This window comes from Protopterus annectens, chromosome 10.part0, assembly GCF_019279795.1.
Source record: "Protopterus annectens isolate FY-2018-M chromosome 10.part0, PAN1.0, whole genome shotgun sequence".
Taxonomy (NCBI): domain Eukaryota; kingdom Metazoa; phylum Chordata; order Ceratodontiformes; family Protopteridae; genus Protopterus; species Protopterus annectens.
The window spans coordinates 288,264,360-288,289,930 of NC_056744.1; the positions used below are offsets into that span (position 1 = coordinate 288,264,360).

At 37.9% G+C, this 25,571-nt stretch overlaps 1 protein-coding gene across 1 annotated transcript in view; it reads right to left on the reverse strand.

The window, feature by feature from the left end:
- The window catches only part of LOC122814129 (polycystin-1-like), a 1,441,736-nt gene that overhangs the window by 1,017,141 nt on the left and 399,024 nt on the right, over positions 1 to 25,571 (reverse strand). Inside the window, 1 exon segment of the mRNA XM_044086744.1 lies at positions 18,705 to 18,854. Within this exon segment, the coding sequence (XP_043942679.1) occupies positions 18,705 to 18,854 (150 nt within the window).

A 25,571-nucleotide genomic window follows, 5' to 3' on the forward strand; every position in this document is an offset into this window, starting at 1 on the left:
TGCAATCATACTTTTAATGTGTAACTGATTAGTATCAGTCAGTTGTTGTTGTGTCTTTCAGCTTTTCCCTGTTAGGGGTCGCCACAGCGGAACTCCGGTCCGCTAATGATTGACAGTAGATTTTCACGTGCCGAGTTGCCAGCTCTGATGCACAACCTTCAACGAAGGTACGCCCATTCATATATGTCTCCACACAGAAGACGCTCTAGCTGAGAATCGAGCAGGATAATGTCTTACTGTGAGCCGACAACGTTACCGCAGCACCACCACCACAGGTTAGTATCAGTCAGTGTATCTCTTAAATGTTATCATTTTTCACATAAGACACAGGCCTGTTTTTTATCATACATATTCTGTGTGCCAATAAATGCAGATGTCAATGAAAACATGAGAGGGGCATGTGCATTAGCAGTCCTGCCTGTCAAAGACTAAGGTGGATGTGTGCATCAGTCCCCTGTGAAACCTGAGGGTGGTGCATGCTACTGCACATCCTGTAGAGTATTATACCCAGCAACAGCCTCAGTTAGATTTAGGTGGTCCTCAGGCAGGGATAGTAGCATATGGAGAAATTATTTTAACAATCACAGTATGATACAAGATGAAAAGATGAATATGTGCTGTGGAAGGATGAATGGGATAGTGCTCTAATCTGATATTATGGAATCTATAGCCATTCTGTTCAAAAAATGTGAGTACAGCCAGTATAAGCTGAGATAATATGGAATGACAATGTTAAAATGTTATAACAAAATATTATAATTAAGTGAGTACTACTATTTAAATGATTTAAATGAGGTCTTGGAACATGACAATCCTGCTGAAATGCTGCAGTGCAAACACTGATAACAGTGCCCCAATGTATAACACTGACACTTGTATTTTTGTGTCTAAAGGCACATTGTACTGCCCCAGACACAGCCTACAATAAAAGAGGAGGAGCCCACGCTAGAAGAAGTAAGAACAACACTAAGAAAAATTAAGTTGGGGAAAGCAGCAGGTTCAGATGAGATTGCAGCAGATATGATCAAGATTTTGGGTGAGGAGAGGAGAAATGCTTTCTGAGGGCACTCTTAAAAATATGAAGAAAAAGGTGTACCCCAGATGACTGGAGAGTAAGCATACTAGTGTCAGTGTACAAGAACAAAAGGGACATCCACAAATGTGGACAGTACAAAGGTATCAAACTCCTGTCACACTGCATGAAAGCTCTGGAGAGGGTGACTGATAAAAGAGTACACAGATTAGTAGAAAGTAAATGGGATTGAGCATTCAGATTCAGACTAGCTTACAGTACAACTGGCCTGATATTTGCCATGAACTAGATAGTTGAGAAGAAACTACAGATGAATAAAGAATCCAACTGGATATTCCTAGACTTGGAGAAGCATATGACAATGTCCTAAGAAAGCTGATTTAGGTAGTCCAGTAGTGGTTCTAAATTCGAGACACATTGGTAGAATTAGTGCAGAATATGAATAAGGTCCCAGTGACTCAAGTATGAACAGTGTTTGGTCACACAGAGGGGTTCCCAGTGGAAGTGCATGTGCATCAGAGTTCAGCACTGAGCCCACTGCTTTTCATACTGGTGAAGGACTATGGTTACAAAGAGGTCGGAGAAGACAGATCAAGAAAGTAGCTGAATGCAGAGGATATGACACTACATTCAGACTCTGAGCAAGACCTTCAGCAAGGATAGAGGAAAGGAAAGCAAAGCTAAAGGCACATGGGATGAATCTGAGCACAGAAATTACAGTTGTAATGCCAGCAAATGGGAAAAATCAGAAGCTAAGAAATGAGACGGATGGGAAAATAGTGGGATACGTTAACAGATTCAGGTATGTGTGAGGGCTGATAGTGGAGAAGGGAAGACTGAATGAGGAGGTCAAAGCTATAATCAGAGGGGCTGCTGCCAACTGGCACAGTATTATGGGTAGTGCAAGACAGAAGAATGCCAAAGAAGCTGAAATGATAGCTGTACAAAACAGTGGTGTGACCAGTACTACTGTATGTTACAGAAACATGGCATTAAAGGCAGAGTAGTTGAGGAAGATAGAGGTGATAAAGATGATGTGCCTGAGACGGGTGATAGGGTGCACTCTATGGGACAGATGAAGAGATGAGGACATCAGAACATAAGACAAAGTAGATCGAATTGCAGAGGAAATCAAAGAAAGATTATGGTGGTATAGGTACACGTGCAGGAATGCAGAAAACAATCTTGTGAAGATGATTTGGGACAGTAAGGAAGAAGGTAAGAGGAAACAAAACATCCATTAACAAAAGCCTTTGCAGCAGAAGTCGCTATTTGTTCCTGTATCAACACTGCCAACTAGTGGATTTGTTTAAACATTGTTCATACAAAACTTTTATTCTGTAAATATGCACTTATCTTTTAAATTACAAAAGCAACAGTTATATTCATTTAAATAGTGTTAAATTCCTCATTCAACCCAGGATTCAGTAGTGCACTCATTACCTTCAATCATCTTTCTTTGTGATTCAGTACATGATCCAATATATCTCAAAAAATTATTATTGTCACCGTTCCAGTCATATAATTCTGGAAAAAAAAAAAAAAAACTATGAAAGTATTTGTGTGAATGGTTCCTATTTTTGGATTAGTGTTGGATTATTTGGAATGAGGGTTAGATGTTATTAAAAGTTTTGTGGTGGTCTTGAACCAAAAGGAGTTTTGCATTAATTTTAAGATAGAATATAATGTCTCATACGCTTTCTAGATGTTTGGTGACTAAAAAGACAGACGGAACAGTCACAACCACAGTTTATAAGAAACTCTTCCATAAAAATTCTTTACTGCAGGTTAATAGTTGTCACCCCAGCCACATATTCAAGGATATCCCTAGATCTCAGTTCTTATGCAAAGGATATGTAGTGAAGATGGGATTTATGGGGCAGAGAGAGAGAGAGGACTTGGTCAGGAGTTTTGTACAAAGGGGATATATTATTGACTTGATAATACAAACTAAGTGGCATGTAGCGCTGATTCTGAGGAAGACCACTTTAAATTACAAAGATACTATATGTACCCAGCAGTCTAAGAAAGGAAGATTTTTATTAATCTATGGAACAAACAAGCTCAAAATTAAACAGGTGAAAGAAAAACATTGGGATATTATAGTAAGTTACAGATTTTTTGAGAAAGGGATGACACAGTGGTGGAAATTTGGATACAAAAATGACAAAAACTTGAAAAGTCATTTTTCTAGCTATAAAACAGGTTGGGGCAGCTGAGGACACAAACAGAGCCACAACAGGATGTTCACTTTGTGGGAACTGTGTTTATTTTGATTATGTTACAAAAACTAAGCATTTTACTTCAGTCAATACTTCAAATACTTTTGAAATTCAAAATAACATGTTACATCTTGAATTTTATATCTGTCAGTATGTTATTGTATAAGATTTATGTGGGACAAACTTCTCTAACTTGGACGTTTAGAATGGCTAGTCATTTAAGTGATATTAAATGTAAAAGAGAGTGTAGCCTGTTATATAAACATATGCTTTAACAAAAGTCAGCCAAGTTTATTTTAGTTGGCACTAGGAATGCAAAACATAAAATATTGAATCATAAAGAATTAAAGAAGATGGATGGTAATGTTGGGTGTGAAACCTGGATTGAATGAGAATTTTAACACTATTTAAATGAATATAACTGCTGTAGGATAAGTACATACTTATACAAAGTAAATGTTTTGCATTAGTAGTGACAGGGCTAGCCTTCTAGTGGTGTAAACCTTGGCTCTAGATGATTGTCATTGTTAAAGTGACACCCTGTCCCCATGTATAAAAGTGTGAAAAAGGCGTTGTGGATGGATGGATGGATTTAAGAAAATCCACAAAATGGCAGTGTTGAAACATGAACATATAGCAGTTCTGCTTCCAAGGCTTTTGTTAATGACAGACTGTTTTGATTACTTTTGTGGTGATTTGTAACAGCTGGAATGCAGTCCCTATATATGTTTACAAGTATGGAACTCACAACATTAAAAAGCTTTGAGTGAAACCCTTGGTATGGGGCTCATAGCTTCTCAGGTAAGTACTAGACTAGTTACCCTTGCAGGCCATTTTAAGCCTAGCCATATTTTTTGTGTTTGAAATAACCTAACCCATTTGGTTACAGACTGACCTTACCCATCCCATGCTCAATTATATATTGGCTCTAATGAGAATAACTGGGATCATAACATATACAATTTGAGAGGACTCAGGCATGGTATAAAGCATTTAGGAGTTGCACCTGCCCTTTAGTAGTATGGGGGACAGTCCTGGGGTAAATTCTGAGTTTTCCAACCATAGATCTATGTTGCAGTAGAAAATGGACAGAGATGATCTCTGTTTTATGAGAATGAGGAGTCTGTTCCATAGCAGCAGTATCCTTGGTGAAATATACCTGTCCTTCCAAACTATTGTGTTGATGTTGCATATTCCTAGACTGAATATCTCTGATTTCATTTGACTTGCTGATGTGCAGTAAATCCATCAGTAATGGGTTTCAGTATGCCTTATATGCCAGCCACAGGTCACCTGTTATTGTCTGCAGTATACCAAGTAGAGTGACAGGGTTTTGAGTCTGTCCATGTAAGACATGTTGTTCAGGCCTTGTATCCTTTTAGTAAGATATCTCTTTGAGCATTCCACTTGTTGCATGACAGAAGCGTACCAACAGGGGCATTATATTCAATGACTGGCCTAATGAGGGCTGAGCAAAGGGGAAAAGTGACATTCCTAGATCTAGACACATTTCCAAAGCTGTGCAATATAGAAATACTTTCTTACAGAAATAGACACATGTTGGTCAAAAGTTAGGTCACTTTCCACATAAGTTCAAAAACATGAACAATTTGGTCGACCCTTAGATGCATATTGTCAATTAGGCAGTTAGTTGGGGTAGATGACTTCCCAAAGCATACAATAATGAATTTTGATTTTGACACCAATTATTTATTTGAGATAAACCTTTCAGCAGGATGGCCAAGTCATTTGGGGATTCAGTTACTGCTCCTAGCTTGAGACTTAGTCAGCCAGAGCTCTTTGGTGTTGACTTTTACTTCAGAAAAGTTGATAACAAACAGGAGAGGTCCCAGCACAGAATGTTGCAGGACTCCACTGGTGACTGGTTTCTTTGCAGAAGTAATTGCGTCCTATCTGGAAGACAGCTGGCAATCCAGTGGGTAACACAGGAGTTTATTCTCAGTTTATTTAGCTTTTCTACTATGCCTGATGAAGAATTGTGTGAAAAGCTTTGACCAAGTTGAGGTGTGTAATGTGTACCATATTGCCTTCATCCATTGCTTTGGTGACCTTTTCAAAAACAATCCACCATGACCTGCCCTAGATGAATCCAAACTGAGATGGGTCTAGTGTTTGATGGTTCCCTATGTCCTTATTGCTTAGTTCCATGATGTCTTTCCATGGCTTTGCCCTTGTGGCTGGTCAGACTAGTTCTGTGGAAGGTTCTTCCTTAAGCATGGGAATGACCGTAGCTGTTCTCCATATGCTGTACAGAGGCTAAGATTGAACAGTGTTGTTAGGAGTGTAGCTAAATCATGCTTCATGCTGCTTAAGATGCATACAAGGATATGGTCAGGACCCATAAATGCACTATTTTTAGCATTTGATAGCAGTTTTAAGACTTCTTCTTGTGTGAAATCTGGAGGTGAGCCAGCTTCAGGTATATCTTGAGGGAAAGATGGAAGAGTGAGAGGGCTAAAGTCAAAGCTAAATTTATCAGCTGGTAGGTTCACTATAATATCAGCCTCAGTGTAGTTAATGTCATTCACAAGCAGATCAGTGCACTGCTACATTGTGCTTTTCAGATTATGAACATAACTAAAAAATGCCTTGTGATTGTCTTTGGCTTGGGTAGCTATTTTAGCCTGACTTGACTTTGGTGGATTTTATTAAGCTCCTAAGTTGTTTGTTTATTTCAGTGACAAGGGCTCTAACATTCTGGAAATTACTATTCTTACTTTTGGTCAAAATTCTTTTCCTTTTCTTATAAAGCTTGTTGATTTTATGATTCCACAATGTAAGTTTGCTTCTGGGGTTTGCCCTTCACTTGTTGTCAGAAGTGTCAGAGACTTCCCTGTAGGCCAGGCAGAAGTCGCCTCTCAGTAATCTATATGATACAGTGTACAGTGACAGGGCTTTCAGTCTATCCACGTAGCTCATGGCTTGGAGGCCGTGTATCTTCTTAGTGAGAATCCTCTGTGGTCTCTCAAGCTGCAGCAGGTGTCTGGTGAGATACATGCAGAAGGGAGCATTGTACTCTATTATTGGTCTGATTAGGGTTAAGTAAAGTGGGGTTATAACATCTGGTTTAATACTGAGTGATTCTACTTGTAGATAGGCACTGTTACTTTCTTTTGTTATACACAGAGTTCTTTAGCTTGCTAATAATAAGTACAGGACCTTTCTGATGGTTATTTGGGCATGAAGAAGTTTCAGTGCAACAAGTTGCTATACCAGCCTTGCTGTGAATCTCTTCTGAGCGTACATGGATACACCTGTATTTTTTTAGTCTGTTGTGGGATGGCATTTTAACCACCTGATATAAAATAAATATAAGAAGTATTGGATTTACATTGTGCTGAGTCTTTTGCTGATCTATATACACACACACACACACACACACACACACACATATATATATATATATATATATATATATATATATACACATATATATATAGATATATATATATATATATATATATATATATATATAGATATATATATATACACACACACACACACATATATACAGTGAGTGGATATAAAAGCTTACACACCCCTGTTAAAATGCCAAGTTTTTGTGATATAAAAAATGAGACCACAATAAATCATTTCAAAACTTTTCCCACCTTTAATGTGACCTATAACCTGTACAATTTGATTGAAAAACAAACAAATCTGTTAGGGGGAAAATATAAAAAATAAAAAATGTACAATAAGCTGGCTGAATATGTGTGTACACCCTTAAGGTAATACTTTGTTGAAGCACCATTTAATTTAATTACAGTATTCAGTCTTCCTGGGTAGGAGTCATCAGCATGGCACATCTTGACTTGGTAATATTTGCCCACTGTTCCTTGCTAATATAAAGCACAGGACACATTTAGTTATTTTTTTTTTGTTGGTTGTATTTTTTTTACATGATCAGTGTTTCAAATGTTCGATCATATGGTCTCGTCCATATGAAAGTCGATCATTTGAGATGTCAATCATGTAAAGTAGGCCTATATATATATATATATATATATATATATATATATATATATATATATATATATATATATAGAACCACTACTAAATCCTGAAAACCCAAACTACCGATGCCCAAAATCCTGAGACCAAATACCCGAAACACTAAAATACTGAAACATCAAAACCACGAAATTCAAACTACCGAAAACTACACTCAACATACATCACACACATACACATACACACACCTTCCCCCAGAGCACAAATACACGAACCTAAACTACAGACAAGCTGGGGGGCAAGCACCCCTGCACCCCCCACACTCCCCTACTTAAATATTCTAACTCCAAGGTCGCACTACTTACACAAACGCAAGAAACACCACCACACACCTACATTCCCCTCGCACACACACATCACAGTCACAACACACACTTACACACTAAACCCCTAACCAACACATTTAAACATCGATACTTACCTGACCTTCCATCATACGGCCATACCACAACATCAGAAGCGTGAATGTCAATCTCACAATGATTGGGATTTTGAATTTCACGCTTCTGGTCTTTCGGTAATTAGGGGTTTCGGCTATATAGTCTTGAAAGTTTGAAATTCGGTATTTCAAACTTTCAAGATTATGTAGTGATCCCATATATATATATATATATATATATATATATATATATATATATATATATATATATATATATATATATATATATTTTCCCCCTAATGGTCAAAAGAAAAAAATGCTGGCTACAGAAAAAAATTGATTATGAATAACTCCCCCCACAAAATCCAGCTTTTTTCTTTTTTTGAATTGAAGGAGGTAAGCCCCCATGAGTCCTCCTCACCCCTGCTACTTATATGTACAAACTCTGAAGATGATGCAGTGGTAGGGGAAAGGGAAAACTTCCCAAACCCCACTATCCATTCATTTTGAACAAAAAGCAGCCACTCCTTCCACAGTATGATGAAACTGTCACTCAATAATTATTAAAGAAACTATATATATATAGAGAGAGAGAGGGGGGGGGGTTCAGGGGAGATATTTTTTAAGAAAAAAGAATTGAACTGTCAGAAATTCTCTACTCTATGTGAATACTACTAAAAACGTAACCAAAAATCACTAACCTTAGTTTCTTACTACTGTAGTAAATGCTTCTGCATGCTTTCATTTTGGAAAAGGATTGTATTCAACATTAAGTTTTATTCCCTTATTCATGAGTGGGTAAAACTTTATATTTGATGAAGTCCTTGTTTAGGATAAAATTACTTTCTACTGGATTGATCTTAACCTTCTATTGCAGCAAAAAAAAAAAAAGAAAAATAAATCAATGTAGTAGGAAAGTAGACAGTGGAATATTTGCTTTTGTGTTTTATTGTTTTATACATACATATTTGTCTGTGTACATGTATGGGGGGGCAGGGGCAGTGGGTATACTAAGATGCATGTGGTCTGTGAATTTGTGTATATTCTACATACACATATGTATGTGCATATACATTATATATGTTAGTATTTATAGGTTCATAGGTTCATAGGAGGTTACTAGGTTAGCAGGCCTAGAGCCTTTATAAGCCTAGCCATGTTAATCCCTAATCGTCCTTGGTTAAATGGACATACATAACAGATCAGCATCAACTACACCTGTCCATGAGGGACATGGGTGCCACCCCCAGGGTGAATTTTTGGTCACTCATTGATTTATCCAGGTTGCGCTGGAAGACAGTCATTGAAGAGCTCTGCTTCACATGAATTGGAAGTTTATTCTAGAGCAGCGGCAATCTCTATGTGACACACCTGTGCCTCCAGCATGTTCTGTTAATGTCATTGGCAAGGCTGAGATTCCCTAGAGTAAGTGACTCTAGTATCATTTGTTTTGCGGATGTACAGCATTTCCATCAGGTTGGGGTCAGAGACTGCCCTGTAGGCCAGGCACAAGTCGCCTCTCAGTAATCTATATGATACAGTGTACAGTGACAGGGCTTTCAGTCTGCCCATGTAGGTCATGGTTTGGAGGCACTCTATGTTCTTAGAAACCTCTGTGGTCTCTCCAGTTGCTGCATGTGTTTAGTGAGATACATGCAGAAGGGAGCATTGTACTCTATTAATGGATTGATTAGGGTCAAGTAAAGTGGGGTTATAATATCCTTAGACCTGGTTATGATGCCTTTACTTATGCGCAGTGTAGAAGGCTTTACTTACTACTGTGGTAAACTGGTGGTCAAAGTTCAGATTACTGTCGACCTGTGCTCCCAGATCTCGCAGCACTGGGTTTGAACTTAGAGGGGTGATGTCTATATTGTAATTAGTGGGGAATTCAGCTTTGCCAAATGGGATAATAGTGCAGTTTTTTTGCATTTATGTGACTTTGGCACCAGTCATTTGTTTGTTAGCCCCTCCTGTAGTATGTTAACATTGTTGGGGGCACTCAATGATTATGTCTAATTTACAATCATCAGCGAACTTAGTAAGCCAAAGGCCATCTACTTTAGCTTGGACTTCTGAGAAATAGATTCCAAACAGTACAGGTCCCAGTACAGATCCTTGCTGTATGCCACTGGTGACGGGGTCTACTGGTGGAGGTGGAATCAACACTTTGACAGTATGTGTTCTTTTGGTGAACCTATTAGCTACCTATCTAGTGATGTAAGGGTTAACATCTAGTTGGGAGACTTTTTCAATGATACCTGTGTGTGTGTGTGTGTGTGTGTGTGTGTGTGTGTGTGTGTGTGTGTGGGGGGTCGTGTCAAAAGCTTTGGCTAGATCCAGATATATGGTATGCACTGTCTTGCTTTCATTCAGGGCTTTGGTGACACTCTTGAAGAAGTGTACCTGGTTCAATAAGCATGATCTACCCTTAATGAAGCCAAACTGGGTTGGGTCTAGAGTTTTAAGGTCATCTACATCCTTGTCAATAATATATATATATATATATATATATATATATATATATATATGTATATATACCTATGTTGATATATATATATATATATATATATATATATATATATATATATATATATATACATATATATATATACATATATCTATATACATATGAATATGGGTCCACTTGATATAATCAATATACACTTACCTGAATCACTAAATGTTGAGACGACATTGCTGAAATTTCTGTTCAATGAACGCTCGGATTGCCGAACAGGAATTCTGGGAAATGAACCACTTGGGCACCATGTAGAACATTGCCTATTTCCCTACTGTAGTGCGATCTTGGAGTTGGTATATTTAGCTAGGGGTGGTGTTGTGGGTGCAGCCCCACAAATGGGTGGGTGTTTGGTGGTGAAGCCTCCCATATGGGTGGGTTGGATTTACTTCAGTTTTTGTTTTTTGTGGAGCTGAGCAAGTGTCTTATTTCCTGGAGTTCCTGTTTGGTGATCTGAGCATTCGTTGAATAAAGATTTCTGCAATGTCGTCTCAACATTTCATGATTTGGGTAAGTGGGTTTTTGATTATATCAAGTAGACCTATATATATATATATATATATATATATATATATATATATATATATATATAGAAACATGACTGAAGTCCGAGGACTGGAAGAAACTGACAAGAAAGGCAAAAAATGAAGACTGAACCAGAGCTAGGACTGTACAGCCAAAGACAAAACCTGGTGGCTTTAGTACTTTTTTCTTTTAAAAGTAGAATTTCTTCAGAAAGTAAGATCCAAAGTATGAGAACTATGAATGAAAACACGACCTCCATTGACCAATTTATGGAATCAGTTCACAAAAACTTTATGTCCAGTATCCAGTGAGAATGCATTTCCAAAATAGATGTAACTTACTTCTTAAATTAATGGGTGTATGACAGCCAATAGGGTTAGACATGTTTAGGCAAGGGTAACCATTGTATACTATCCAATGAGAATGCATATGCAAAATAGATGTAACTTAGCTCTTAAATTAATGGGTGTATAACCACCAATAGGGTTAGACATATGTAGGCAAAGGTAACCTATGGGGTCTGAGAGGTGGCTGATAGAGGTGACCAATGAGAAAAGGGACTGTGACTGTAAAGGGATTGGAGAAAAGGAACCCACCGCAGGTAGGTGAGCATATGGTTGGACAGGGACCCGGCAAACTTCGAGCATGTTACCTATACCATTAGAGTATGCATTTGATGTTGAGACTTTCATTTAGACCTAGGTACATGTCTGCTCTGAGAGGGAGTTGCCATTTCAACTTCTTCACTTCGAACAGTGTTTCTTTATCCCCAATAAAGGGTCAACTTGATCCAAAATCAGGAACTTGAACAGTTGGAACCCCACACAAGTCTGGCTGTGTTTAGCCAGTGGATTTTTGTTGTCCTGGTTTCTGATAACACCGTACATTATTTTGATGGGTTCAGAATACTTCCTGGAAGTTTTTCCCATGTAGAAATGGGAGCAGACTGTGCAGTGGACAGCATAGACGATGTGGTTGGAATTTTAGTCAAAATATTTCTGAAAGGAGACTTTACTTGGCTGCAAGGGGACCTGAAGGAGGGCTCCATATGGAGTTATTGGCAGGCAATGCATTTGCTACAAGGAAACATGCCTGTGACTGGGGCAGGGGAGGAGGGGGGAGTAGACTTGAAAGAGACACCTAATGTCTTAGTTCTTTTATAGTGGAAAAGTGGCCAGTTCTTTAGTACAGGGGCTAGATCCCTGCTACTGTTGATGATGTCCCAATTCTGAATGAGGATGTATCATGCCCTGATTGATAGGCAGTGGGAAGCTGATGGCCTTGTTGAATGAGTCCCCTGCCTGATTTTGCATGGGAGGGGGAATATTCAGCCTAGCCTTGAGGATGGGTCTGAACTTATTGTTGTTTGCCATGGACCTCACTAAGGTATCGGTGGACTAATGATCTGGGGTAGTTCCTGTCTATGAACAGGTAGGCCAGGATATTGTTTTCATGGAGGAAATCTCTGTCATTGCTGATGATGCAGAAGAGGCGAATGAACTTACCCCACACAATGTTGGCTTTCATGAAGCCTGGGTGCTGGATGTTAAATCTAGGTAATTGCTGTGTAAGGTGATCTTCCGGAACAGGTTGTACTGAAAGGCTGGAGAGAAGGTGTCTAAGGTTATTTCTACATCTAAGAAGTTACTGTTTGCTCTAATGTTGGAGATGGTGAAGGAAATGAAGCTATAGCTATCCGAGACTGCTTGGAGGAAGTCATTGAGTTCAGACCTGGTGCCTTGCCAGATGAAAAAGATATCATTTATAAGCATTTTACAGAGTCTGCCAAGGTGGAACCCAAACCAGGAAGGTGTATTAGGGACTGTTGTTCCCATGCACTTAGAACAGGTTCATGTAGGCAGGGGCCATAGATATATATACATAGATATATATATATCTATATCTATATATATATATATATCTATATTTAAAACTAAACTAAAACACTACCTAACCAACCACTGGCTTTGCTCTTTTTCCTCTTTCTATCTTATACAAATGTCCTAAGTTCTGTGTTTGCTTGTATATCCATTACCTCCATGCCTATTCCTAAATATTCTGTAACAGACTATCAGTTATGGGTGAATATGTGTTTGTATTTGACAATTTACTGTTAATTATCATGTAGTAGATAGTAGAGCTTTTCCTTGCCTATTCCTAAATATTGGCCTCCACTGAAAATGGACATGTATCCAGCTGGACAGCCAGTAACAAAATGTAAAATAAATAAATAAATAAATAAATAAAATATTATATACATATATATATATATATATATATATATATATATATATATATATATATATATGTGTGTGTGTGTGTGTGTGTGTGTGGTATTCTGAACTAGCAAATGCATTACAAACTTTTTGAAGAAAATGAATGCATTTCCATTGATACTATAATTCATCTCATTCTTTTAGGAATAAAAACACCAACCATTTCCAGGCTGAAATTAACATTTTGCTAACTGAATAGAAACTTCAGTTCTTGTATTTAACATACATTTATAGTGACAAAAACCCGTAAACATTCTATCTGACGTAGAAGCCATAAAGAGCAGAAAAACTTAAAATATTTCTAGAAGATTAGTTTCTGTGTTTCCATGGTTACTCTTCTCCTAACTTCTTCTTATCTCTTCTTCAGAACCGAATCTCCTGCAGTTCACATTCAATGACTGTATCAGCCTGCCCTGAATACCTCAGGGCTCAGCTCTCTTCCATGCTAGTGATCTGTATTCCTCTTGGCTTCTGTGAATGTAATCTCCTGCCTCTGCTAACTTCTCTTGTGAGGTCCCCCTCATCTTTTCTCTTTGTAAACTCAATGACCTGTCCGTCTCTACATCTGATAACTTCTGTGAAATCTCCCCTTGGAGACACCAGAATCACATTATTCTAACATGTGAACATGTCTCCCTTTGGAGAGACCAAAGTGCCCTCTGCTCTGACAGGCAAATGACAATATCTTGGTTCTCCAAATGTTCCTTTAAGAGTACCACCCTTCTGTTATGTTACTAGAAGCCATGACCTCCTCCTGTATTTCAGACTGGGTCACTATGCTACAATGTATAGAATTATGTGCTGACATCTTGAACAGACTCAAGTATTTGGTTTTACAAAATTAAAGACAAAAAGAGTGCCATTAATTGACATACTTCTGATGACGCTACTAAGATGAGGTGACTTGCACTTCCAAATATTCACTTTCTTGTGTAAAGGCTAAACGATTATTAAAAGCTGTATCATCTAATGAAATAACTCATACAAAAATGCAGTGAAGTGAAATTCAGGATATAGAACATACTATTCATTAAGAAAACGCACCATTAACTAGTAGAGTGCATCTCCAATAAAGGTGACCTATTATGTGTGTAGAGATCAAGAATGTTACCTTATAATCACCAAATGAGATCAAGGTGTAACCTGGGATAATGACAGGTTCAGTCACACAACACATGATACAGGAGGATTCATCTACAAAAGCATAGAAGATTCACTTACAGCATTTTAACAAGTGTTACGCCCCAGTGATAGTGAAATGCGTTTGTCAAAAATGGACTAAGAGGAACCTCTATCACATTAAATCACATTAACCAGTATCATTAATCTAGTGCTGGAAAAATACAGGAGCACATTTCTATAGATCTACCTGAATCCGCACTCTTCTAATTAAAACAACTTCTTAGAGGGGCATGGAAAGCATCATCTCAAAAAAAAAAAATCTTGAACACAAACTCTCTAACGTTCTCAGAATTACTGATCATAACTCATTAAGTTCTACATATCCTACTTATCTTTGCTTTCAGATGTCAGCTTATATCATGGCAATATTCTTATGCCTTTCTGTATGTATATACTTGATTAAATTAAATCTCATGCCAAGGCTGTTTTTTAAGAGTCATAGGTTCATAGGTGTTTACTAGACTAATGACCACAAGGGCCTTTTTAAGCCTAGACATGCATCCCAAATCTCTGACAAGTTCTGATACCCTTGATAAGTGTAAGCATGGGCCTGGGAGATGAACCATTTACAGGTTACCTCTATGCATTAGAGATATAGGTGCCAAACCAGGGAAGAATTTCTGGTTTCCCATCCAATTGTCCAAGTTGCACTTTAATTGGGTTAGGGAAGAACTGTGCTTCACATGGATGGGGAGCCTGTTCCATAGACAGGGATACATACCTATATCTCCAAGAGGTTCTATTTATATTACAGGCAAGGTTTAAGTCTTTAGAATGGGTAATTCTGATGCTGCTTGTTTTGTGGATATGCAGGAGGGCCATCAGAGTGGGGTTTGACAATGCCCTGTGTGCCAGGCATAGATCTCCCCTCAAAAGCCTGTAGGAGACAGAATACAGAGATAGGGCCTTGAGGCAGTCTGCATAGGATAAATTAAAAACATAGGACATATTACTTAAGCCCTGTATTTTTTAGTGAGGAACCTCTGTGGACATTCCTGTTGTTGGATATGCCTGGTTAGGTACATGCCAAAGAGGGCATTGTACTCAATGATAGGTCTGATGAATGCCGAATACAGTGGAACAATGACTTCCTTGGACTTAGATGCCATACCTCTGTTTATAAGTTGCACAACATAGAATGATTACCTCACCACTGTAGACATGTGATGATCAAAGGCTAGATTACTATCTATGGCTGTCCCTAAGTCCCTGACTACTGGGTCAGATCTAAGGGGTGTGTTGTCAGTATGATAGTTACCAGGGATGGATGACTTCCCAAAGGATACTATTATGCATTTCTTGGCATTTAGTTTTACTCCATGGCTCTGACACCAGTTGTTTGTCTGTGTCAGCCCCTCCTGGAAAACATTTGTGTAACCGTGAGATTAAATGACACCTCCTAATTTACAATCATCTGCAAATTTAGTCAGCCAGAGACCACTGAGACTGGCCTTGATTCTGAGAAGTAAATGCCAAAAAGCAGTGGTCCAAGGACTGATCCCTGAGAGGCTCTACTTGTGACTGGCCTCTTTGTAGATTCTGGCCAATTAAAACTTCCGGGGTCCTGTCTGTGAGCCAGTTGGCTATCCACTGGGTGACATACAGGTTTGTACCTAATCTCTTGAGTTTGTCAACAATACCCAAGTGGGGTATTATGTCAAATGCCTTGGCCAGGTCAAGGTAGGCAGTGTGAACAACTTTGCCCAAATCTAGTGCTCTGCTGACCTTCTCAAAGATGTCTACCAGGTTGGGTAGGCATGATCTGCTCTTTATGAAACCAAACTGGGTTGGGTCCAGTATATGGATGTTTACTATATCTCTTTTGATCATCTTCATGATAATTCTTTCCATAGCTTTACATATAAGACTAGTGAAACTTATGTGTCTGCATTTTTTGTATATGGCCCAGCTTTGTGCAGAGGGATGACTGTTGCCTTTCTCCATTCTTGAGGCACGAAGCCTGTTTAGAGGCTACAGTTAAATAGTAATTCCAAAGGCCCTGATAGGTCATATATCATGCTATCAAAAAGGCATCCTGGGATATTGTCTGGGCCTATTGATGCAGTGTTCTTGATCTTAGAAGAGAGCATTAAGAAACTGTTCCCTAATGATAGTAGGATGAGTTATATTTGATGATATTTCCTGAGGGAATGTTGAGGAGAAGAGAGGGGTAAAGTTGGAGCTGAATTTATCAGCCAGGAGGTTTGCTATATCTTTTGGCTTAGTATAGGTGGCTCCATTTACAATGACCTCTGCACACAATTGTGTATTGCCTTTGAGGTTGTGGATATAGCTAAAGAATGCTTTGTGGTTGTCCTTGGCCTGGGAGGCCAAACTTACCTCAAATTTGGCTTTGGTAGACTTTATTTGTCCTCTCATTTGTTTGTTTAGTTTTATGAGAGTGCTTTTATCCTGCTGTGTGCTGCACCTCCTAATTTTTGCTATGATTTTCTTCTTCCTGTTATACAGCTAATTGATTTTGTGATTCCACCACGGTGGCTTGTTTTTTAGTTAGTTCTGTACTTCTTCCTGGTGGGTACAGCTGGCTCTATGCAGCTATTAACATGCATGTACAGGGTTTCATTGAACAGTTCTGCATAGGCAGAAGTGTTCTCAGGGTTTATGGGGGCTTGAAATTTTGCCAGGTTCTCACTTAATAGCAGGAGGTTAGCCTTAGAATAGTTCTTGAATATTCCAGGTTTAGCCGGGTGTCCAGGTTTTACTTTTACTTCAAAGGAGACCATTTTGTGGTCTGATCTTACCAGGGAAGGCATTACAGTAGGGGGTGTGCAGCAGTCTCCCATATTAGTGAGGACCAGATCCAGTATGGTTGCACACCTGGTTGGTGTATTGACTATTTGGTTCAGGGAGTTTGTGTCAACAAAATCCAGGAATCTCTGTGCATGTACGTTTGGTGTCGTATAGGATTCCCAGTTAATAGTGGGGTAATTAAAGTCACCCATGAATATGGTATTGGGTTGGATGGTTAGTGTTTCTAATAAGTTTAAATACATGGTATGGGTTTCCTGGGTCATAGAGGGGGACCTATAGCTTGCAAGGAAGTGGTATTGGATTTTACCTATGGTGATTTGAGCATGGATCAGCTCAAGTGCATTGTCCTGTTTGACCAGCCTTGAAGTATATTTATTTTTGATGTAACTAGAGACACCTACACCTTTAATCCCTGGCTGTGAAGTAGCTGGCTTAAATATGTGGAAGGCATTAAAACCTTGCACTGTTGGTGTGCTCTCTGCGGCTTTAAACCATGTCTCAGTGACCGCACAGACATCAGCATTTTATAGGGTAAAGATAGCTTCTAGGGAGTTGAGTTTTTTGTTTAGACACCTAGCATTGAGCAGTAATACCTTTAGAATTTCTTGGTTTTGATTTGCTATGTCGGAAGTAATTTCAGTCCCCGGTAAAGCAGCATGGTCTGTTGACCATCTCCTTCCATGCTGGCAAATATTGCACCCCCTTACAATGACACCAGAAATTAAGCCAATTATTAATGTCAATCATCTTTTGTTCGTATTGTGGCATCATCCTTTGAGAAGGTAAAATGCTGTTCAATGCTAGGCTCACACCATCCTGAGACCCATATTCCGAGAGCTTCATGATGTCTCTCTTCATATAGTCTGGGGAGGTAAATCTCAGGTCATTTACTCCCACATGGACTATGACTGAGTCATACTGATAATTGTGGTCCAATGACCTGAGTGCATGTGTAATGTGATGAATCCTAGCCCCTGATAAGCAACTGACTGTAACTTCCTCTTTATTCAGTCTAGTGAGAGGGAGATCAGTGTGTCTCACAATGGAGTCTCCAATGACTAGAATGTTTCATTGTGTGGTAGCTTGCCTTATGGGCTTAGTGGTAGAGGCTCCATGAGATATAGCTCTATGTGTTGATGTGGGTGTTGTCTTGAAAGAGTGCATTTGGGGATGCTTAGGGCATTTTTATGAGTACTTCTTCTAGGAGGTCTAGCAAGTTTAGGAAGGTTACATGTAAGTGCCTCAGCATATGCGGGTCTATATGTTTGCTTTGAATTTGGCATGAGAGGTGCAGCATGTGTACTACTGACAACCTTATTGACATTAGCAGTACTTTTATGTGAGAGCATTCATTCATTTCATATGCCTTAATAATTATTGCATGACATCTGTTATAGAAGATTTTAACTCTTGTAATAGTTACAAAAATTTTAGAATCAAATTGAATCTGCATAATAATAGGGACTTCAAACAAATTATTGTTATGCAAATGATCAATTAATTTATAATTATCAAGATTTCATTTTAGTACACTACATATTATCTCATAATAGATTTATACAATTCAACAGTCAGAGTTTATTATACATGGGACACAGAGTTTTTACTGCTTAATATATTTTTACTGAGAAAAAATAGATTGAATATTTAAGTTTTAAAGATGTGCAATTGTAAAATAATGTCATAACTCAGAAACAGTTTTACACACTTTCCAGCAGTGTGATACTCTGAACACAACTATAGTAATAAGTTAACATACCTTTTGGACTGTGGAGACTGCCTCCTTCCCAGGTTTCCTGACAGTGAGGGCAAAGATATACACCTTACCCATCCTCAGTAAGTCCCTGCTGACAGTGAGCCTCCCTTGGTGTTGGTTAGCAAGAGGAAGGTAGGGAACAGAGGATTGGTTCTAGGACAGAAAACAAGACAGGCTTTGTTCAAAAAATTAAAATATATGTGAGTTTCAGATGAAAATTCCATCTGAACCATAAACAGTTCTTTACAGAAATTTAGTAAGATGGCAAATATCAATTAAAAAACTGTGACTAAACACTTTCTAGCAGTAAAAATAATTTTAATTCTATTGAATCTATTAACAGTAATTTTCAGTAAATGTGAAGAATATTTTCAATTGCCAGAAAATAAATGTGAAATGTCCTCATTACCTCTAGCTGTGCAGAAAACTCTAAACACTTAAAAAATTAGATATTACAATAATATTGGATAGTTTCCTCACCATGACATGCAGTGACATGATCCTTCTTTCACACATGAGAGTGGACACATAGATATATGGTCAGACTTCTTACCATGATGTCATTTTTCAAAAATCTTTCTAAAATTGATTCCTGATCTATAAAATAGAAATGGTCTATCTCGTAAAGCATTAGTCAAGCTCTGTATAGAAATATAGTTACTCTGATTCCTCTATAATATTGATTTAACTTCCTTGGTAGCACTACTAAAATTGCATACCAATGCCCTAGAAAATTTTTTTAGATTACCATTGTTTTTCTGCCCATATTAATGAATAAGTACCACTTCACTACACATGGTTCTTGTAACCCCAAGACCATGTATTAACACCGGTCTATAAAATGTGGACCTGCGTATAACAACCTCATCCTTTAAGCTATCATCCAGTTCAGTAGGATGCTGTCTATAGAAAGACATCTTACTCAAAACCTTGGTTTCATTATGAAACCTACTATCATCAATAGTAAGAAGTGAAAACCTAATAAATTGGCTTTTGATCACATTTCTCTTCTGCCAGGGTGGATGGTAGCTTTTATAGTGTAGTAAACTATTTGAGCAAGTTTCTTTCCTATAAACTGATGAAGTAAGCCACTGTTTGATAAAATCCTTATCAATGGTCACATCCAAAAAATGAATCTCATTTTTGTCACACACTGACCTTTAAACACCAAAAAAGAAGTTGCAATATTAACATACTTCAAAAACTCATCTACCTGCTCTCCATTGCCTAACCATAAAATAAAACTGTCATCCAAAAATCTCAAGAACTTTTTAATGTAAATTACAAAGGCGGATGATAAAAACAAAATGTTTTTCCCACCACCATAGGTATAAAATAATCCAATTCAAAAAATGCAAACTATTTAACAAAATTAGCTCCATGTCTTCCACAGCAAGCTATAGTGTATTGTGGGTTAAGTTAACCCCATTGACGAGAGCTTCATTAAACCATTGCAGCCCTTCTTGATGAGGATAACTAAAAACAGGTATTTAATGTCAATAACCAAAAAAAAAAACTTTATCAAAACCATTTTGGTACAATTCATCTAAAATGTCCCGTATCCTTGAGAACAAGAGGTTTAACAACAAAGAAGGATTTCAAAGTGGTGTCCACAGATTTCGCTAAAGGTTCATAGGCAGATTCTGTTGGTAGGTTATTTATTTAATCTGTTGCTTGGCAATGGTTACTACTGTGTCACAAGAGATGTTTGAACATGAGAAGATATCATCTGCTCCAGTAGTTGGGACTCCCATGGCCTGTGGTTCTCCCTCTGACTTTTCTGTGTTGATTGGTTTGATTTCTCAGCTTTCAGGGAAGTCAGATGGACTTCTTCAAGGCAGTATGGACATCTGTAATAAATGTTGCACCCGGCAAGAGGATACAGGATTCCGGTAGAGTGGTCTGCATTACAAATGAACAGTACCATTCTCTGTCTAGTCATTTTATTAACATTCCTAAGAGTAATTGTGTTGATAGTTGCAAGTTGCCTGATTGTACCACCGAGAAGGGGATTACCACTGGAGATATTTTTGTTACCCAGGTAGCTAGATCTATGGTAAATACTGCATTGAGGATGACTATCACTGGTGGGTCAGTACATAATGCCACACCGATAGCTGGTTTACATAACTGTCTCAGTTAACCATCAGAATTCCATTTAGACAATCAGAAAACAATGACACTTTAAGGCAAAAGATTACCAGATTGCAGAAACTTCATTTACAATACAGAAAACTGCAACTGGACAATTTATATTGCAATTTGTTAAATATCGTAATGGTTTAAAGGAAGGGTCAGTACTGCATAATGAACTGTTAAACTTTTTTGATGATATAGAGTTTGAGTTTATGGATATGTTGCACAGTGGTAACAATCATACCATGAAAGAACTACAGAAAGACATAAAACAACTACAGGATGAAATTATTTTAGGATTTGCTGTTTCTTACTATGGAAGACAAATTTAATCAAACTCTTTTTATGGTCAACATAGAATTTAGAGTGATATAAGAAGAAATGAGAAGAAACTAACTAGAGATTGCAAACAGTATCAAACCAACTGAGCATACCCACATCCTTTTCCTGGAAATAAGTCTAAGCAGGTTTCCCCTGAAACCAAGATATATATATATATATATATATATATATATATATATATATATATATATATATATATATATATATATATATAAAATTAGGATAACTAATATGGTAACCATGGAACATAATGGAAACTTTTTTTAGAAGAAATCACCATCCCACAATGGTATTCCAGACTACAGAACAAGAACAACACTATTCATCAGCTGCAGGATACAGGACTGCAGTTCAACAGGAACAGTGATTGGATTAAGAATTATTGACCTGAGGAGATGATCGACCAGCTGGGGTCAACAGAGGAGATATATTTTTTCTCACCACCCATGGATCAAGGAACTGTTTTTGAGTTTAAAGGCTTTAAGATTTATAATTACAGTCAACTAGGCATTACACCAGTTTATGGTGAATTATTTAGTACAGGATTTACTGTTATGCCAGGAAATAGGTTTAATCTAGTTGAAAATATACTAGATTTAAAATTATTGATACATAAGTTAAATATGGCATTCTTTTTTAAAGTCAAGCATTATTTGTTTGGTGGAGGTGGCACATTACAAAGATCTAGTTTATTAAACCTCCACTATCTATCACATTGTCTGTATGCATTTGAAGCAGCATGTGAGAGAGAATTGAGGACTTTGAAGGCAGGTTATACTAGGCACAATTTAACTATAAATAAATGGAAATTGTTAAATGACTTGAGTAAAGACCAAGCCATAAGAATAATGAAACCAGACAAAAGAGGTGGGGTGGTACCGATGGGCAGTTTTATGTATTCACAGAAAATGTTATAATATCTTAACACCAGTGTTTTTTGTCAGTGTGAATAAGAAAGAGATCAATATAGCCTACCATGGTATAGACCTTTGACCACATATCTTCAAAAGGTATGCTTAACTGTAGAGCTTATGCCCAGTATAGATTTTTAGGTGAAGGTGTGAATTTGATATTTTCCTAAACCCATTTATCCTAATGGGAAAATTATTGTAACACAAAGGGGTGGTTTATCTTGCACTGTGTATTTTATGCTTGGCTTTTTATGTTGGAAAATTTGAAAAAAGCTCTAAAAACACAGATATATCAGAATGTTTATGCTATTAGGAAGAAGGGGATCTACTTCAGTTTGTCAAAAACCCTAATCATTGAATACCTTTTTGTCAAACCCTATTCGTTGAAGCCTCACTACATTGAACATGCATTTCAGTGAAAATGTTCTCAGGGAAAATAAACAGTGGGGCATCATTGGGAATTTGCTCTCTCCCCCTCTGCAGTGTGATCTCAAAGTTGGTATATTTTGTTATTGGGGTGTGGGGGATGCAGCCCCCCCCCCACCTGGGTGGGTTTTAAATTTTGTTGTTTTTGTGATGCTTGCTTGGTTGGCCAAGTGTTTTTTCCCCTGGGAAAATGTTTGTTTAAATGCACATTTGATGGCGCGAGTCTTCAATTAATAAGGTTCAAAAAAAGGTATTTGATAAATAGGGTTTTTGACAAAGTGAAATAGATGCAAATTAACAATGCTTTAGCACTCCAGGAAATGTCATGATTAAAAAAAAAATACTTTTTTGGGTTAGAAAAGATGACACAGTTTGATGGGAGAGTAATGGTCAGCATATGTGGAAAAGGGGGAATTATACTGCCAAGTGTTACTAGATTCCAGAAATTCCCTGGTATTAAAGATTGACTCTCAATCAACAGTCTGATCCTTTTGAAAAGGATGCAGATTTAGTAGTATTTTTACTTTTAATGTGGAGTAGATAGGTCACATTAAGCAATATTACAGAATGTTATTTTGTATGGGCATTATAATTTTTAAGTTTATTTAAATGATTGATTTTCTATTTATTGCACTGTTATTTATTATATTTATTACATTTGACTAGAACTGTTAATGTTTAATTGCTTTGATAACAGAATGTCTTTCATTTTTGACACTAGATGGCAGTATTTTACTGTTATTTAATGGAGTTTATGACGAGGGAGTTTTAATCTGATGAAATTCTCTTTACAATAGTCAACAAAACTGTTCATTCTTTAATGTCAGAAAGGAAGCTCCTGACAAAACACATCTAAATGCTTATCTTTTTAAGCTTTGTGGTGACATAGTCAGAGATTAAGCTTTGCAGGCTACACCTCTTCTTTATCAAGTTTCATTTCAGGATAACAAACAAGAAAATCATCTGCTTCACTTCAGCTCAACAGGTAGGAGAAAGTCAAACAGCTTCTTTTCAGCGTAACAGTAAAATAACACTGAACACACTTTTGCTTGATATAATACCTTAAAATTCACGGTCTCCAGCCCACAAACTGGGAAAAAAAGAATATTATCCAGGTGGTTTTAGCACTTGATTCAATTCTTGCATAGTCCTTTAAAACAAGCTTCTGTGTTTCAGCAATGTACCTTGTAGTCAGAAAATGCTCCCAAAAGATTCTTTTCCATCAGCTGACTCAATTATCAGCCTCTCCTGACCCCCGCACCTGAAATACACTCTGAAAATTTAGAGTGAAGAGCAGCTCGTTCCAAAGCGGCAGTGTGGGTCCTTCACTTAATGAAAAAGAACAGTTATCACCTGTCACCTAGCATTCAAAAAGCACCCCGTTTTTACAGTAATCTCCTGATTTAAATGGAGGATAAGAGTTTCTTTCTGCTAATATCTGTCTGAAGTTTTTGTACTTTAACTTGCTTCCAGAATGCTTTCTAGTAACACACTTTCTCCAACTGTGTCTCTACCCCTTAAAAAGGATCAAACCTTTTTAAGATAACAGTATCCAAATACACTGCAAGGGCTCAGGAGCTATACTGCAGTGAGTACATAGCATTCCCTGTGCTCTGTTACAGATCCTTCCCAAGAGGTCAGACCCGTGGGGTTGAGTGACCTGTATTACAGTATCATCTTTACAACTGGGTCTGTGGTGAACTTCATAATAAAATGTTGCAAATTGAGAACTCAGCTTGTCACCCTGGACAAATAAAGTCTTTCAAAGCCAAATCTGAGTTAAATTTGGCCTCTCAGGCCAAAGACATCCACAAATCATTCTTTATCTGTGTCCGCAAGCCCAAAGGCAATAGACAGTTGTGTTCAGAGTTCATTGTTAATGGACCCACCTATACTGAGCCAGAAGATATAACAAACCTACTGGCAGACAAATTCATCTCTAACTTTACTTCACTCTCCCCTCAACCTCCCCTCAGGAAATACCAAAAATATAACTCCTACTCCTATTACTAGGCAATAAGTCCTTAATGTTGCTTCTAAGGCCAAGAACACTGCACCGATGGGCCCAGACAATATCCCAGGATGCCTTGTAAATAGCATGAAACATGACTATCAGGCTTCTGGAATTATTTAAGTGTAGTCTCCAAACCATTTTATGCTTTACAAATTGAGAACAGTAACAATCATCACTCTTCACAAGGGTGAGCTATCACCTGACCCCGGAAACTGAAGACCAATTAGTCTAACAAGTCTAATATGCAAAGAAATGGAACAAATTATCATGGAAGTGATAAAAAAAACATAGGCAGCCTTCAGGCCCTGGACCCAACTCAGTTTGGCTTTGTCAAGGGAAGGTCATGCCTACTTAACCTGGTGGACTTCTGTGAGAAGGTCATCGAGGCAATGGATGAGGGAGAAGCCAGTGTATATCACCTACCTGGACCTGGCTAAGGCATTTGATATAATACCCCACTTGGGTATATTTGACAAACTCACCAAAATGGGCATAAACCTCTACATAACTCAATGGATTGCCACCTGGGAAGTCTGGATTGGTGAGACCCCCACTATTAAGAGACCGGTCACCACTGAGGTACCACAGGGTCCTATGCTGGGACTGCTCTTATTTGACATCTACCTCATGAAAATAAAAGCTAATGTCAAGGGCCTTTGACTGACAAAGTTATCAGATGACTGCAAATTGAGAGCTATCATAGATTCCCCCATGACAGCAACATCTTACAAGAGAGTATAGCATTGACAAATAACTGGTGACAATGTCATGGATTAAAGTTCAATGCTAAAAAATGCATTATAGTGCCTTTTGGCAAAAATGGCCACCTAGGCTAAAAACTTCATCAATACGACACTCCTAAAAGCTGACCTGGTAGTCAGGGATCTCAAAACATATGGAGACAGTTATCTGGCCTTTGACCAACATGTGACAAAGGCAGTGAGAAAAGCATTCCATGTCACTCAACTTATAAGTAAGGGCATGGCATCCAGTTCCACGGAAGTCATAGTACCACTTCATTCGGGCCTTATCAGACCCATC